This window comes from Strix aluco, chromosome 5 (assembly GCF_031877795.1).
Source record: "Strix aluco isolate bStrAlu1 chromosome 5, bStrAlu1.hap1, whole genome shotgun sequence".
In the NCBI taxonomy this organism is placed as follows: Eukaryota; Metazoa; Chordata; class Aves; order Strigiformes; family Strigidae; genus Strix; species Strix aluco.
The window spans coordinates 48,998,334-49,014,941 of record NC_133935.1 but is presented as its reverse complement, the minus strand read 5'-3'; the positions used below and the strand labels follow the sequence as shown (position 1 = coordinate 49,014,941).

At 40.7% G+C, this 16,608-nt stretch overlaps 1 protein-coding gene across 2 annotated transcripts in view; it reads right to left on the bottom strand.

Annotated features, from left to right (window-relative positions):
• The window catches only part of CPM (carboxypeptidase M), a 34,565-nt gene extending 18,874 nt beyond the window's left edge, over positions 1–15,691 (bottom strand). The window contains exons 1-2 of one of the 2 annotated variants that reach the window (XM_074825450.1): positions 15,623–15,691; positions 15,289–15,439 (exon numbers count right to left, since the gene is read on the bottom strand). In XM_074825450.1, the coding sequence (XP_074681551.1) occupies positions 15,289–15,342 (54 nt within the window). In that variant the 5' untranslated portion in view covers positions 15,343–15,439; positions 15,623–15,691. The remainder of the gene's footprint in view (positions 1–15,288; positions 15,440–15,622) is intronic. The other variant, XM_074825449.1, reaches the window with a different exon arrangement.
• Positions 15,692–16,608: the final 917 nt, after the last annotated feature.

Sequence of the window (16,608 nt, the reverse complement as noted above, 5' to 3'; positions counted from 1 at the left end):
ACTGTTCTTGCTAGCTCACTCTTCCAGCCTGTCCAGATCTCTCTAAGACGGCTCACCCTTCTGACTTGTCCACCTCACCACCCAGTTTGATATCATCAGCAAATGTGGTGACAGTGCGTTCAATCCCATTGTCCAGATCATTTATGAAGATGTTGAACAGTGTAGAGTCCAGTATCGGATCCCTGGGGGATCCTGCTTGTGACAGGCTGCCAGCCTGAGTAAAAAACATCAATGACCACCCTCTGAACACAGCCTGTTAGCCAGTTTCCTACTCATCTCACAGGCCACCTATCCAGTCTGCATCTTACCATTTTGTCCAGGAGAAGGCTGTGGGAAACACTGTCAAAACCAGTTTACTCTGGCTCCACATCTGACTCAATACCCATTTGAATAGTACAGCACTGAACACAGCTCATACAAAACTTGCTCTGACACTGGCTAGAAAATGGAGTTTTCAGATGTCTAAATCCAAGACTCAGATATGAATCTGCTTGGATCCATCTATGTTGCCTATAAAATGCATAAAGCTAGATTATAAATAAAGATATGGCATTATACCAAATCAAAAGTAATGACCTCAAAAAATATACTCTTGAGATTTGATACTAGCCACAATTTACTTCTTTGTATTTCATATCCTCTTCCTTAAAACTTACTCATTTTACTCTTACTTATCCCATGTTTGGCAACAAACTCTACAGGCCAAGTAGCATATTACAAGGGTGGTTTGCATATTACCCGGAAAGATGTGGCCCTAAGCTGTAGGTAAGGCCACACTAATAGTAAGAAAGGAAGATAGAGAAGTTAAATGAAAGCGCAAACAACTTAAAAGCGTTATCATTATTCTTCAGTTTGTTATTGACTACTGATATTTCAGCAATCCTGAAAACTCTCCCTATCAGAGCTTCATTCTATTGTGCTCCACCCAGACTTTTAAAATATGTTTCTGACCCCCAAAGCATACAACCAAAGCAGTGCAAAATAAGAAGGGGGACCAGACAGACAAGGTTTTATTCAATGATAAGGTAAGAGGGTAGTGGCTATGCCTTAGGCATAGCTTGTGTCAATCCTGCTCAATTCCAGCATAAGCAGAAGAGCTTCAGCCTAGATTCTATGATGAGAACACCAAGGAACAGTAGTGAAATAAACATACAGCTGTTTTTTATAACAGCTTCCACTGCAAGAGCAACCATTACATAATTATGGTTTGTCAGAAGAAAGAGAAACGATGCAAATAACTAGCATCTGCATTACTTATACAAAATATTGTGGGGAGACGGGATGGCATGAGAGAGTCACTCCTTGATACATGCGTCTGTAGATAGACCACAATTCCCACATAATCTCTCATATGCTCTTTAATCCACTTTAACTATGCATACTAATATTCAAAACATTTCCTTAACTGCATTTGGCAACATATTCTGCAATGTCTTTGGGATACTCCATCCTTACTGACTACCTGTAATAGTAGTGTAAATCTGGGTTAATTGTTACCATACAAGATACTAGGGCATCTTTACAGTTTTCTTTTCATTGCAGAACTATGTCAAGGTATCTTCCCAGCTGCATTTGACACCTATGTTCTAAGACTAAGTCAAACTATGCTTATTACTATATAAAGTTCCTTGTCTTGCAGGAAGAGAGAGATGAAGAAATCAATCCTGGCTTTATCAATTCTAACTTTTAAATCACATTCACAGTAAATCTGTTTGCATACTAACATAACCCATTTTTTGGCTTTTAAGTTTTCTGATGTGTACTTGTATTCCTTGCAACGCTCAGTTCTGTCAGTGTGTTAAGACAGGAGTACAACTGCCACCTATGTGCACACACATAGACAAGAAGATGGAAATACAAAGACATTAAATGCCTATGTAGCTTAGTATTATACTTCCAAGCTTCAACAAGCAAAGTGTTAGTTTCTCCATAACAGTGGGGCAACACTGTCTTCTGGCAAAACACAACCACAGCTAATGAAGGACTTCAGAAGCAATTTCCTTTTGCTAAGCAAGCACCAGCAGCATCCTTGCCCTCTGGTACTCTGATTTGCCATCACCAATTCAAGCTTGAAAATCTAAAGCTATTTTGGAACTTGTCTTCTGTGAGGGGACTGTCCAACAGCACACACAGCTTGACTCAGATTCTAACAGAATTTGAGTTAACCAACACATTTATACAACCATAAATGTTTAATCAGAATGACTGAGGTAGTAGCACTGCAGAAGTAGCCTTACAAACATGAATGAATATGTGAGTTTAATCTAGCCAGACTGTTGAATAAAGCACCCTCCAGATTATGGTAAGTAATATAAGCGTAGCCTTTGGGGATATAAATTTTGTAAGTTATCAGCCAAAAAAGGCAGCTGTGTGTTCACAACACAGATACTCTAAATGTCTAATTTATACTCAGAATAACCTACATACCTGAAGCTGGGATCAGATAGACATCTGTATGAACAGCTGTAGTACATCAGATTCTTTTGTGAGAGTTCATCCTCACTTTCAGTATACCATGTTCTCATGGTCCACTGAGACAGAAAGGATTATCTAAAGACTTGACCCAGATTAGCATTAGTAATGAACAAAGTTGGTCTCTCAAGAAGAGCTAGGACACTTTATTTAAAGTCTTCAAGGTATTTTGAAGGATTAAAAAGATACAGATCAATCATATATGTAAACCAGGCATATCTGGCAATGTTCAGCGTGGTGCATAAGTAAGCAGAACAAACCCAAAAGAGCCCAGGGTAACATTAGACTGTAGGTCTACCATGGCCACCTCCCCACCCTGCCCTGCCCCAAACTGATACCACTTCTTGGGGGGGGGGGGGCAGAGAGAAAAGGTTTTGCTACTTGTTTTGTTTCCCCGAGTATCCTGCCTGATGGAGAGACTGTAGAAGAGTTCATACTTAGCAAGAACTACTCTAACCACACTGTTCTTAAAAAGCTATTGGAAGGAGTAAAAATCATTGACAAGCAAGCAAATGGTTGTTTGAGGATAACAGCAAGAGAGACTAATTGGTACAGTACCTGTGCAGCATTTTAAAATTTTATTTCAAAGTGTTAGGAGTATCCTGTGCTCTGTATTTCACTTGTCAACTTTAAGTGCTAATACAGACAGTCCCATCTCAGCCTGTTTGTGGTATTTCTTGAGATACAAAGTACCAGAATGTTTCAGCAACAGATGCACTACCACTGTCAGAGTTACTATGCTGAGGCCACTGCTTAGCTTATCACTTCTGGTCTCTTCCCCTGTATCCCTTCTTACAGGCATAAGGCTACCTCTCTCTCTGAAGAGAAAAAGTAAATACAAGTAACAATTTCCCACTATTTAATAAGCATCTATCTACTTCTGGAGATTATACCAGACAATCCAATTTAGAATCACTACCTTATAAGCAGAACTATAGAAATGACCAATGACTCTTTAAAAAAAAAAAAAAAAGATACTGTTTATTCATAACCAAAGCATTTGAGAAGGGAAGAGAATCAGAACAGTTCGTGGTTGATGTACATGCTTATCTTCCTAAAGGTTTACAAATCTTTGGATGATTGGGACATCCATAGCTGCTTTAGGCACTTTCACAGGACTTCTATCTTATGAGAACGACAACTCTTTCTTTCCTACGTATATGTGACTCATCACACTGTACCATTTCCAGTTCTCATAACCAACCACTCTTTATATACAAAAACAAGACAAATTGCCAATCCAGAGCACAGTCACTACAATAGCACCTTATATATATTTAAACGCAAATCAAGAAATACAAATAATTTTTAAAAAATTCTTACAAAAACAACCCAGAAGGGAATACTGTTTTAAAATTAATATACACTAACCTTATTCAGTATTGCTCACAGAGGAGAGCACCACACACACAGAATTAGCCTAAAGAGGCCTTCCCCACTATTTACACTAACTGGTTTCACATTCACTCCCAGAAACCAGACTATTTTTCCTTTTCACCAGGAAATAGCTTTATTTTCTGAGAAAGGTGTGAAACTGCATCTAGTAATTTTCAGAAAAGCTACTGTATACATAAAAGAAAGTAACTATCTATTGACAGTAGTACCATTGGATCGTCATGAGCAGAGTGATTGCTTATAACAAGACAGGCACAAGGAAGGGGATGGTCTGGTTTTAAGTGTAATTTATCCAGATTCAACCGTCTTTTTTGGCCTACCCTTTTGCCACCAGAGGCAGAGGAGGCCAAAACTATTCCTGCCACCTGAAGGCAAGAGAGGGAGTGGAAAACCAGGAGGACACTACAGGTTGTTGCTCCTACATGGCTGAGAAGTTACTGGTGCACTTTGAGGGTTTCAGTGCACTGAAGTGCCTCATCAAGAGACTTGCTGTGCACATCCTGTAAACATCCTTGGCAGATCCCTGACATTACACTTGCTCCAAGAATAGGAAGCTCCAAACAACATCTCAACAGTGGCAAGCAGAGTCCTACAAATTCAGACAGTGAGCAGCTTCCCCTCACCATCTTTTTTTTTTAAACTGGCTGGAGGGGGGAAAAAATGCAAGATAGGTGAACTTTTTTTAAAAGAAGTCAGTCCTTATAATCTGTTTCTGGTTTAGTTAACAAGCTACGTTAGTTTGACCAGTTGCTTCCAGATTCTCCATCAAAATGGATAACATCTCCTCAGAAACATCAGTGACTGCCTTTTAGGAAAGGCCAGAGAAAATACAAGGAACTAAAATTCAGGCAGTGTTACTACCTATGAACTGAGTATCTCAGTCCTTTGTCTCTTCAAGAAACATGTTCTGGTGGCCTTTATTTCCTCCTGGATTTTGAGATCACCCTAATGCATTGTGTATCAAAGCAAGCTTTGTACTTTAACCTACTTTAGGTCCACCACAATTAGGCAATACACTTTGTCAGGTTGCATGTGGCTAGAAGTATATACTGGGGAGATATCATTCTGTGCCTACCCTATTCCTAGACTCTTCTCTAGCTATTCTTGGAAAAAAGAATACTGAAGCAGACTGGACATTTGAACTGACACAGTAGGACTGCATTTCTTATTGAGAGCACAGTTTGCTTTTATTTTAGCTGTAGGTTAAATGTTACTTTTGCAGACCTGCTCAAGCTCTGCTTAAACACCCCAGGTAACCCCACGACCCACAGATGTAGAACACATTGGCTAGGAACAAACAGGAAATGTAATTCAACTGTCCTAAATCCACTGTGAGCTCAGCGTGTTACACAGTAGCTACAGTCATTTAATTAAATAACTCCAATTGCCATGAACTGACCTTTCCCATAACAAGAAGTAAGCCCTAGCAAGTCACAGAATCACCTGCTTAGAAGCATCCTCTAAACTCTTCCTCACATCTGAACCACTGTATAGATTATAAAAGTTGCTGTGCCAGAAGTGGAGCAGTTTACAGGGAGGGTAGTATCTCAGCTAGGAGAGGAAGAGAGCTACAGCCAGCCCTACATATTATTTGTTTCCATCTCCAATAGCTACCTTATTCACAAAAAGTTCTGAAAGCAGAACTAGCAATCATGTGCACATCCAGCTTTCATGCAAAGAAAAGACCCAGTCTTAAAAAAAATTTCTAAATCTCTCTTCTATGCAAAATAACACATGGAACAACTGCCTAAGAACAAATGCTTCAGGGTAAGAAGTCACAACTTGCCCATCAACTAATTAATGTCTCCATTTGTACTTTTGTGAACTAGCTGAAGACAATATGCCATACCATAGCTACATACAGTAAAGCTTTAATTAAGCAGCCCTGCAAATCAGCAATACCGGTAGCTCCAAGGATCTACAGCCAGAGGTCCTAGGCAGAAGGGCCATCCAAAGGGATGCAAGGTGCACTACTTTTCTCCTTTTGTAGGACATGAATAAAAAGCTACTAGAAACGCTCTTCTAATAAAAAGCCTCATACCCTGAAGTGGGGTAGGAGGGATGTGTTACTGTGCTTTCCTCAAGTAAGAGGAGAATGCAGATCGACCATCTGGTTAAAATACAGGCATAGGGTGAGAGTTTTATTTCTTTTTAAGTAAGTCTGTGATTAAAATTTGCTTAAAAATTAACCACATTGTACTGAAAGGGCAATTTAACCCACGTCACTGATCATTAACATAAACATTCATGTGATTTTCCCTATTCCTAGGGAAATACAGGCCCTGTAGCACAACCCAAAGACCAGCACATGTAGGCTGCAACAGGCTAATAAAGAGACATAATGTGGTGGTAGAAGACCCTTAATTGAAGGCCATCTCTTGATTAATGGTTATGCTTTATTTTTTTCTTCATTGGAGAATCTTTCTCTTCTTCTGCTACTCTACAGCATCCAAGAAACACCGGTTTGAGGAACTGAATACCTACTTAGGATCAGTGTAAATCAACAGTGAGTTACATATAAAATAACTTGAAGTAAGAGTACGGGTTTAATTTGCCCCTTGCAATCAGCAGACCATAAATTAGAGTTAAATTATCAGTGTATTTATGAGCTATACAAGGGATCACAAGCCATGTTTCAAGATCACACCTCTTACTTACATGCCTAAAGATGCAAGATGTAAGCCTAAAGATACAATACTCCAAAAAGCAGACTCCTACAAGAAGTGAGGGAAAAAAGTCCTGGTAATTTATCTGTCCATTGTGCGCAGTTTAGTATCCTGAGCTCTGTGTTTTTGTGCTTGGTTGGTTTTTCAAAAATATCTTCTACGTACTTAGTTTTTCCAACACCAGCTACAGGATAAGGAGATAGACAAGAGTCAAAATGCACTCACCAGCTGCAATTGCTGATTCCATGTTACACAAACTCCCCAGCATTGCTAACTTCACTGGTGTGAATTACTATGCCCAGTTGTCAATTCTGTCTACTTCTAAACAAACATGGAAAGCTGCAAAGCCTTGCTGAGGGAAAACAGGATGGCTGCAGGCTTAAGACCTTTACTGCTCTGAAGGAAAGTTTGACAAATATTGCTGCAACTAGACAATTACAAAACAAGGGGTAGAGAGGAGTCAGGAGAGCAGAGATCCTTCCCACGACACTGGTCTTAAAAAATGCTGCTCACAGGAACAGAGGACTATTTCCAAACAGATCAGATCTTCCCATTTCAAAGTTACAACAAAGATTCCAGTACTAGATAACAGTTTTAATACGAGAAGTGTTTGATCTATGTTGCTAGGAGAGGTTCCTTTCAATCAGTTGTTTGATTTTTGTTTTTTTAGGCTGGGACAGAAATCTCTGATATGGCATGTTTCACAGAAAAAAACCTTTCCACAAGATTTTCTGCAAGAACTGTATTTAAGTTTCATTTGCGCGTATATGCAAAAGAAAACTGCACAATACATACTCACATTTTCATTATTATTGTTAGGTGTAGGAGATAGCATAGAAGGCAAGACAATGATGATTGACCAATTCACAGCAAGTGTAGAGAAGAGAAGATTTAAGAAAATTATTTTACTTTCCCTGCAAGAGAACAGGAACATGGTCAAAGTCACTGACTGCATCTCTAAGAGTGACGTCTTATCAATCTTTTAAACATCTGACACTGACCAAGCTATGTACTTTTTATAAATTACTTGTGTAAAAAGCATAGCTATACTGACAGGAAAGCAATGTTAAGTCATGCTATCAGGCAAAATCTTAGTACTTGGCTACCAGAAGACTGACTGCACACAAACTACCTGTGTCACATTACAGTGGTTACACTACTATTGCAGAAGGTAGAAGTGCTATGGCTTTTCTCCTATAAAGTAGACATACACAGTATTCACCTTTAAACTAATTCTGGTAACTAGAGGATGCAGTCAGATGAAATATGAAACTATGTTTCAACATTTGAAGAATTTTTAGCTTCAGTTAGGACAAATGGGACTTAGAAGTTAAAGCTAATGCAGTAACATCCAGTTCTACTTAAGCACATGGTTTAGAGCAAAGCTCAGTTGGAAGCCAAAGATTTTCAAAAATACAGTCTAATACTTCTTGGTTTTATGGCTTGGTTTGTTTGTTTTGTTTGGGTTTTTTTTTTTTTTTTTCCATGTTTAGCCTTGACTACATAAACCCTGAAGGAGCCAGTCCTCCTCCTCCTCCTCCTCTGTTATTTTTCCCTTCCCATCACAGTGACTCACATAATATGCTGCAAATAGTTTACAAGGCTGTTAAAATTAAGCCCATCCATGAACCCAAACACCCTTTCAATAATAAAATGAACATATAAACCTACCCAGAATCTTGTTAACATACATTTTATATGCCACAAGTATTGACAAAGACTAGACCAAAGATGGTTATGAAGAGACCAAAAAGAGGAAGTGGCACACAAAGGGGGGAAAAAAATTCAGAAGAGAAGCAGGCAAGAATGGGTAAAAGTTTAACTATCATGCCCATTTTTAAATGAAACTCTGGACTTGAGCCAAGTGACTTTAGTGTGCTTTACATGAGGCCCTCAGAGTGGAAAATGTCTCATTCATTCTTGTTTCTAAAATTGAACACTGAAAATCTCATTGCTTGTATTATCTACACAAGCCATGCTTGCATGGTGAGCCTGTAATTCACAGTACTGAGGAAATTTGTGGGGTGGGAGATGAGGAGGGGGGAAGGGGAGACATTATCAAGGATTGGAGACAGGAAAGAAAGCCATCTGCAGGAGTTATTCAAGAGGAACGAACAGAAGCCAATACCCTTCTACACAAACACACCTCATATCATGTAACCACAGGAAAAAAAATGCAATATTCTTTTCGAAGACATTTGATCACATTCTTTGTGGATTTTCCTCTAGACAATTGGTTTATTTTCAAGACAAAGAGTCTCATCACCTTTTTTTCTTCCTTCTTTTTAAATACACTGGTACCCACATTTAGTTTGTACAAACATTTAATAACGGGTAACACTGAGAAGCTCACCTCAAAGTACACAGGGCTATGTATTGCCTTCTCATTCTATTTTTGTACAGTGCCAGACCCCTGAAACTAACTTGATAAGAACAATTCCAGTAGAATATAAACATTTTATGGATACATTTCAGTTTTGTTTTCTCCAGCAGTAAAACTTGTTTTCTAGTACTTTAAACAAAGTAAAAACATCAGAATGTAAGCGTTTCTAATGTAAACTCAATAAAATTTTCAGTGCGTTTTACTGTTGATGGGAGTAACCCAGGCTCCTTCCATACTGCATCACAAGAAATGTCTGAAAATAAGTTCCTATTTTTCCCCAGGTAGACATAATTTTTCAGCTACATACACAGACTATCAATATATAGACTAGACAAGTACAATACCTTGTCTTTTATTATTAAATATTTTCACTGGAGTGCAATGAACCTGAAATTAGCACTCCCCTGTTCAATAGCCTCCCGTAAACACCTAAAAGTACCAATCACACTGTATCAGAACAGTCAGGAGATTTAAACTGACCCCTGGCACATCTTGAGCACACATTCCACTGATGTTTGTGCAAAATGATGGCAGGGACAGGTTAGTTGCCTAGGTTCGCCATTAACCCTATATCAGGCAAGCACACACTTCCTGCTGTGCTCCTGAATCCTAATACCTAATGAGCCCTTTTGCTGAAGTCACAGCTGCTTATCAGATGGAAACCTGAGCATGCGTCATTCCCTTCTGTTTCCCAAGGAGGGAAACCCATGAATGCAGGCAGGAAGGAGATATGATTTGCTCCAAGAGGGACCTTGTCTGAGCCACTGAGAAACCTGGCCTGCTGGGAGCCCTGCTTAGTACACCCTCCCTGTAGTACAGAGTATCTTCTATGCACGCAGCTATGTGGAAGTCCTGCATGAACTTTGAAAACCAAACCAACCAAATACACACACCCCTGCATGCTTCAGCCTCTCTGTTTATAGAGCAGAAATAACAGAATGCTAGTAAGTGAGATATTTTTTTTGGTAGACTAGTGAAAGCTAGCAAAGTGGTTAAGATTAATGGACTGAATGTGCCAGTTCAAAGGCAACAAAGAGAGCAACTGAATAGTAAGCAGCAGAATAAAATGATTAAACCACATAGTTCTCACCTAAAAATGCTTTCAGAACAGCTCCTTTGCAAGAGCTATTTCTGAAAATTTCTAATGAAACCACAATAAAATCTGGTCAGTTTCTTTTGTTTTGCTTTTTGTCTGTCCAATGATAGAATCTGCCAAGGAGATGTTAATCTATTAAGTCAGCTTTGAAGCTCTTCACTAGGTAAATACAGAGGTACTTTAACCATACACCACTTTCTGCTCAGTGAGCAGGATCCGGCTTAAGGATGATGTTTACAACTGTTCCAATTTGACTGGAATTCTAAAAATGCAGACTGGGCTCCTGAAAAGCTAGATCTAAAACAAGATGTAATTGGCATGCTATCACTTTATTTGAAAAGAGTTTTAAAGAGTGTGGATCGACTACAAAAGTCACTCAGATCTTTCAACCTCGCTTGTTTTTGTTCTCCTAATAAGGTCATCAGGGAATCCTCAATTCTGCTTCCCACCACTCTCATTTTCTTATCAAGGAAGAATAGCACAGTATCTTGAACAATGAAAAGCCACAGAACATACGCATACATCAAATATTTTCTTTTTGATAATGTACACTGTAAGATTTGCTTACTGAAGAGTCAGTCTGTTTTTCATGGGGGTGGCATTAGGCAGGACAGGTTAATACGCTTACACCAGGTCCCATTCTCCAGCCTGACGCAGCTCTGCAGCCTCCTCTATTATTATAGAGTGCACATACTGTACTGAGGTTGGATATTGTGCGTATTAGAAAACAGAGCGCCTGCCAAAGATTTTTTACGAGCTTATTCAACAACATCTGAAACAATATAAAAGAACCAAGATATTTTCTGGGCCATCGCACATCTCTGTCTACCTGCTGGTAAGACTGTATCAGGTCTCTCACAAACATACAAATCACCTACAAATCCTGAGGGATTTGAGGTTACCTACTAAATTAGACCAAACAGATAACACTTAGTTTTATCAGCCAGTGGGCTACATCTTTTTAAGCTCCCTTATCCCCTCGTTTAAGGATAATAGTTCAGCAGATGATATGCATTATATATCATAGCTTCCAAATGTACAGACCTGGAGACTGAACAGGCCATTGCCAGTCTAGAACACATTCTTCCCAGTAATCTAGCAAAGGTGTTCCCAGTAATCGGGGCAGAGGGGCAGTGAATTTCCATATGGTGATGTAAACCACTACAAAGCAGATCAGGCATCTTTTAGTTTGTTTTCCAGTGAGGCTCTTGGTACTGGTTCTGTTGTGTACATTGATGTTATGGTCTACATACATCAAATAAACACACTTTTGTAAGTCTTGCCTCAGATTTATCCATGACATCATAACTGACCACCTACCTTTTATGCAGAAATGATTGTCTTAGCAGGAGAGAGGAAAGCACTCTATTTCTTTATCCTTGACCTCAGCAAGGCTTTCAACAGAATCACAGAAGCTGTTGGAAGGGTCCTCTGGAGGTCATGTGGTCCAACACCCCCTCCTCCCAGCTCAAGCAGTTGATAGTGAATACAAATCATGTGAATGAGTGTGGTGGCTATAAAGCCACCAGACATAATTTTTGCTGTTACCCCCTCCTCCCAGCTACAGCCAGTTGCACAGCCTTGTGTCCAGACGGCTTTTGAATATCTCCAAGAATGGAGACTTCACAACCTCCCTGAGAAGCCTGTTCCAGTGCTGTCACCCTCACAGTATCTCTGTAAACAATCTGGGAACATACGGATTAGAGAAGTAGACTACAATAAGGTCAGAAGCTGGCTGGACTGAGGAATTGGTGGTTCAAGTGACAGCAAATTATCAGCAGCATTCCCCAAGGGTCAATACTTAGGCCGATACTGTTAAACATCTCCATCAGGGCCAGGGCTGCCATTCAGAGGGGCCTTGACAAGCTGAAGGAACTTCTCAACAGAAAAGTCATAAAGTTTGACAAAGGCAAATGCAAAGTCTTGCACCTAGAATGGAAGAACCCCATATTGGGATTATCAACCCAAGAAGATAACGCCATGCTTGTACAGGTTGCGGCTCTGCGATTTAGGGGCTGCAGAGTGTGGGAGGAATATCCAGGTGGACAAGATAAATGCAAGTCAGTAGTGTGCTCTCGCAGCAGAAAAGGCAACCTGTATGCTGGGCTGCATCAGCAAGAACACAAACCAGCAGCTCGAGGGAAACTACTATTCCCCTCCACTCAGCATTAGCAAAGTTCTATCTGGAGTATGGGTTCCCTAGCGCAAGAGAGGCACCACCACACTGGAGGAATTCCAGCATAGGACCAACTGAGATGATCACACTGCATCTGAGGAGAGACTGGGGGAGGTCAGTTTGTTTAACCTGGAGAATGATACAGCTACAACCTTCCACTACCTAAAGGGACATTATAGAGAAGACAGAGCCAGGCCCTTCTCAGAGGTGCACAGCAAAAGAGCAGGTAACAACTCACAGTAAGGGAAGGTCTAATCAGATGCAGGAAAACACATTTCCTCAACAAAGGTCGCTGAGCACTGGATCAGGTACCCAGACACCCTGTAGAATCTCTACCCTTGCAAATAGTCAAAACTTGCGTGGAGAGGGCCCTGAGCATCATAATCTAGCTTTCAAATTAAGCCTGCTTTGAACAGGAGCTCAGACTAGATGACCTCCAGACCTAAATTACTTTATGAGTTGCCTGGAGCTTCTGACATGAAGAGCGTTCAGATATTTCTGTTAAAAAACTACATGCAATCACTTTCCGAAGTGGTAATACAGAGGTCCCTATCACTCTCCACATTTGAGCTTCTAAGAGTAGATTCTGTACTACTCACAGTAGATTCTGTACACTCACAGGCTCTACACATGCCAACTAAAAGTCAAGCCTTCACTTCACATTCTTCATAATTCAAGACTAGATAGCAGTATATAGTACCAGAGTATTAGATAAAATTACAGGAAAACCTAGATTAGATTTAAGAATAACATGGGAACAATAGCTATTCATGAGAACAGCAAAAATTATGTCTGGTGGCTTTATAGCCACCACACTCATTCACAGGATTTGTATTCACTATCAACAGTTTTCATATCAGGAATGTCAACAGCTTAGCAGAAAAGTTACTACATCACATTGATCTCAATTTTATAGTATTTAAATTAATTTCTGTTTCTCATCATCCATTAATATATTTTGCTATCACAGTTTAGCTAATTGTTAGTGGTACAACAGTAGCAAACCCATACAAGTAGGCACCCACTTGTTTCTGTCAGCTTATCTAAGAAAAGAGGAATAGAACTTCAGCTCACTGACTAAAATTGAAATTTCATTTTCACAAAAATTATATAACCACTGTTGTCACAAAACTTTCTTTCAGTATGAGGAAAAAATAAAATACCCCAATTCAGTTCCATCCTTTACCATATTTCTATGGACTCAAAAGGCACGTTTCTTAACGGAGGTGGAAATCTCTTAACATTTAAAAAAAAAAAAAAAGAAAAAGGAACAGAGAAGCACTGACCATTTTTCACTGCCATCCTGCTTTATATGGCACTGAGAAAGTTTCCACTGACTGCCTATTCCATTCAGAAGAATACTGCAGGCACACAGGGCATGCAAAAAGCATAACTGATCACCTTTTTGTGAATCTGTGAATCATGACGTGTAGCTGGCAGAACAAGGGAGAGCCCACGTAATTCTTTTTTCTCACACAGTTTGGCAAACAGAAGGCAATATACCAAAATCTGAATAAAGTTTCAGTGCATTGCTCAATCACAATCAAGAGATGATGCATTTCCAGTTTTCAGGCTGGTGGAACTCAGACAAGTTGAACACTTCATGTTACCAACTTTCAGATGGCTAGATATGCAAAAGCCAAAATTTCAATCTCTCAGGTTGGATGAAAGTTTTTGTCCTACTTGCACAAAGATAAGCCAGCAGAGTTCATGCCAGAGAAGTCAGAATCTAGTCCTATCATTAAAATGTTAGCTAAGTCCCCCCAAGGTAGGAAAATGAAGATGTGGATAATAGGTAGTTTGTACTGGAAGGAACTGTACTTAAAGGGACTAGCTTTTTCTTGTGTGGATGAATAACATAATCCAATATGATTCCGCCTTTGATGAAACCAAGAACACAACTTAAATAACTTTAAGATTCCTTGCCCAGTTTGAGCCTTCCCATGAGACTTTCTAAAAAATGAGTGCAGACATGCACAGAGACAAGATCACATATCCACAGCAACATGACAGCTGTTTGATACCTCACTGAAACAGAATCCTCGTTTCAACTAAAAGTTGTGTGCCAGAGAAATACAGTTTAAAAAATTTGAAGACACACATGGTAACACAAGGAAGGAGGTATGAAAATAAACTACTAGTGTTCTTCATAATTATCTACCCAGAAGATTGTAGGTCTGGGTTTTTTTCAGACACAAGCATAGCTTTGATAATAGATGCTACAACTGTCTCCTTCCAGTGGTATGAAATGGGATTAGAGGAACAGATGACATTTCTAAAGAATGAACTCCTCCGTCTAGTTTTATACTTCTTATCAAAGCCATTTAATTTTCTGAATTGAAATCTACTTTTTTTGCTTAAAACTAGCCAGATCTGCATTAAAGTATTTATACACTAATAAAACACTAAACTTTCTAATCCCTTTAAACAAATTTAAAACTTCCGTTTTTTTCTATAAATTTATTGTAAGAAAGTACCAATCACAGAGAGATAAATTCAAGTATCTATATAAGGCCAGAAAGCTGATAATTGATTTGAATATATTTTCAAGACTGAAATCCCATTCTTCATTTAAAACACAAGACCTTGCATCAGTATGGAATTTGAAATCCTTTTTCTAGTCAGTCCAGATTTACTGGAATAATAGGTAAAGCCAAAAAGCGAAGATATTTTTAAGATACCCACACGTTAGAAAACACACTTATTACAGCCCCACCCTGAATGGGCACTTAACAAACGGGGTCCCACATTTTAAGCTCTTTAAAGTCAGCCCTGTTCCTGAAACCGCCACTCAGGAGGTTGCCACTTCTCAAAAAAAGAAAAAAAAAAAAAAAAAAAAAAGGTGTTGGGAGAACTTTTACCCTAGCTGAAGCGTCGTACGTGTCATCAGAGCTTGTTATTCACGCTTAAGCGAGAGGAAGAGGAAACTTCACAGAGATTTAAGCAGAGAGGCACCCTGCACTTGCGATTAGAGCAGCCCCGCCGCCAGCAAGCGCGCAGGAAAACGCCATCGCAGCCACCTTTACCAACATTTATCCCGATTTAAATAAAACAGAAAGCCTTCGCCTACCCGCCACCTCCCCCCGCCCTTACCCCCTACCTTCCACCGAGCGCCCGATGCTGTGCAAGTGGGTGAGGGAGGGGTAGGCGGCATGAACCCCCTTCAGGTACGCCTCCAGCTCCTCGGTGTGGTGGTACTTGAAATCCAGCGCGGCCGCCACAGAAAACAGGCAGAAGATGCCCAACACGTCCTAGAAAAAAAAAAAAAAAAAAAAAAAAAAACCCAAAAAAACAAAACAACAGATGAACCGAACAGCCCAGGGGAGCGGCGGGCTTGCCGCTGACACCGACAAGCCCGCCGAGGGAGCTTTCCCGCGTCTCCCCTCACAGGGAGCAGGTGCCTTTCCCCTGACACCCACAACCGCCGCCCTTACCCCGGCGGTCGTCCGCATGATGCCACCGCTCCTCCACAACTGCGGCCCCAAGGCCGGGTGGGAGCCGCCATCCCCCGGCGCCGGCCTTGCCCTGCCCCTGACTGACGCGGGCTTCATCCACTCAGGTCCCCCCGGCCCGCCCAAGGCCTTCTCCCCTCCCTCCTTCCCGCCTCGCCCACGGCTCTCACCTGTGCGGGGCGCGGCTGCTGTCAGCGCCGAGCCTTCCCCGCTGTCTTCGGCAGCCCCCTGGGGTGAAGCCAACCCTCCTCCTCCTCCTCCTGTCCCGCCTTGCAGGTTGAAGGGAGGGAAAGGGCCCGACCGTACGGCTGGCTGCTGGCTCCGTGTCGTCGCCAACCCGCTGGCTGGCCTCGCTGCGGGGCGGTGGCGTTTTGGCCAGTCCCAGCTGATTTTACCTCATTTTTCTTCCCGGAGGGGGTGAGTGGTGTTCTGGAGGGGGAAAAAGAATAAATGAGGGGGCGCAAAAGTTCACATTTTGACTTGTAGTGATTGTTTGTTCATAAGAAGCATTGTTTAAAAATACAGCTGTTTTTTCTTGTTTGTTTTGGTTTGTTTTTTTTTTAATTTTTAAAATATTTTTTTAATGGGAGGTGTGGCAGCTGCCCGGCTCTGGCTGACACGTACTGTCACACCACTGCTCTTCCTCAGAGCCTGCGTGGTCCTGGGGTGTGATCAGGGTGTCAGCACCTGAGGCACAGAGACAAAACCTGCTGCACTCTTGAGACAACTTATCTGCCCAAACCTAACAAAATCTCTGCCTAGCGTTTTTTTAAGATGAGTTTTTAATAGCCTTGTATTCACTCACTGAAAGGACTGGATTCTGTCTACAGAATTAAATGCTTTTCTTGGTTTTGCACTAACCACATTGCCTTGGGGATATCCTAGTCTCGGGATTCACCACAAAGACTTTTTCATCACCTTTTATTGTCTTTAAGATTGAAAAGGACTAAGAGACAAAAGTGAAGCTT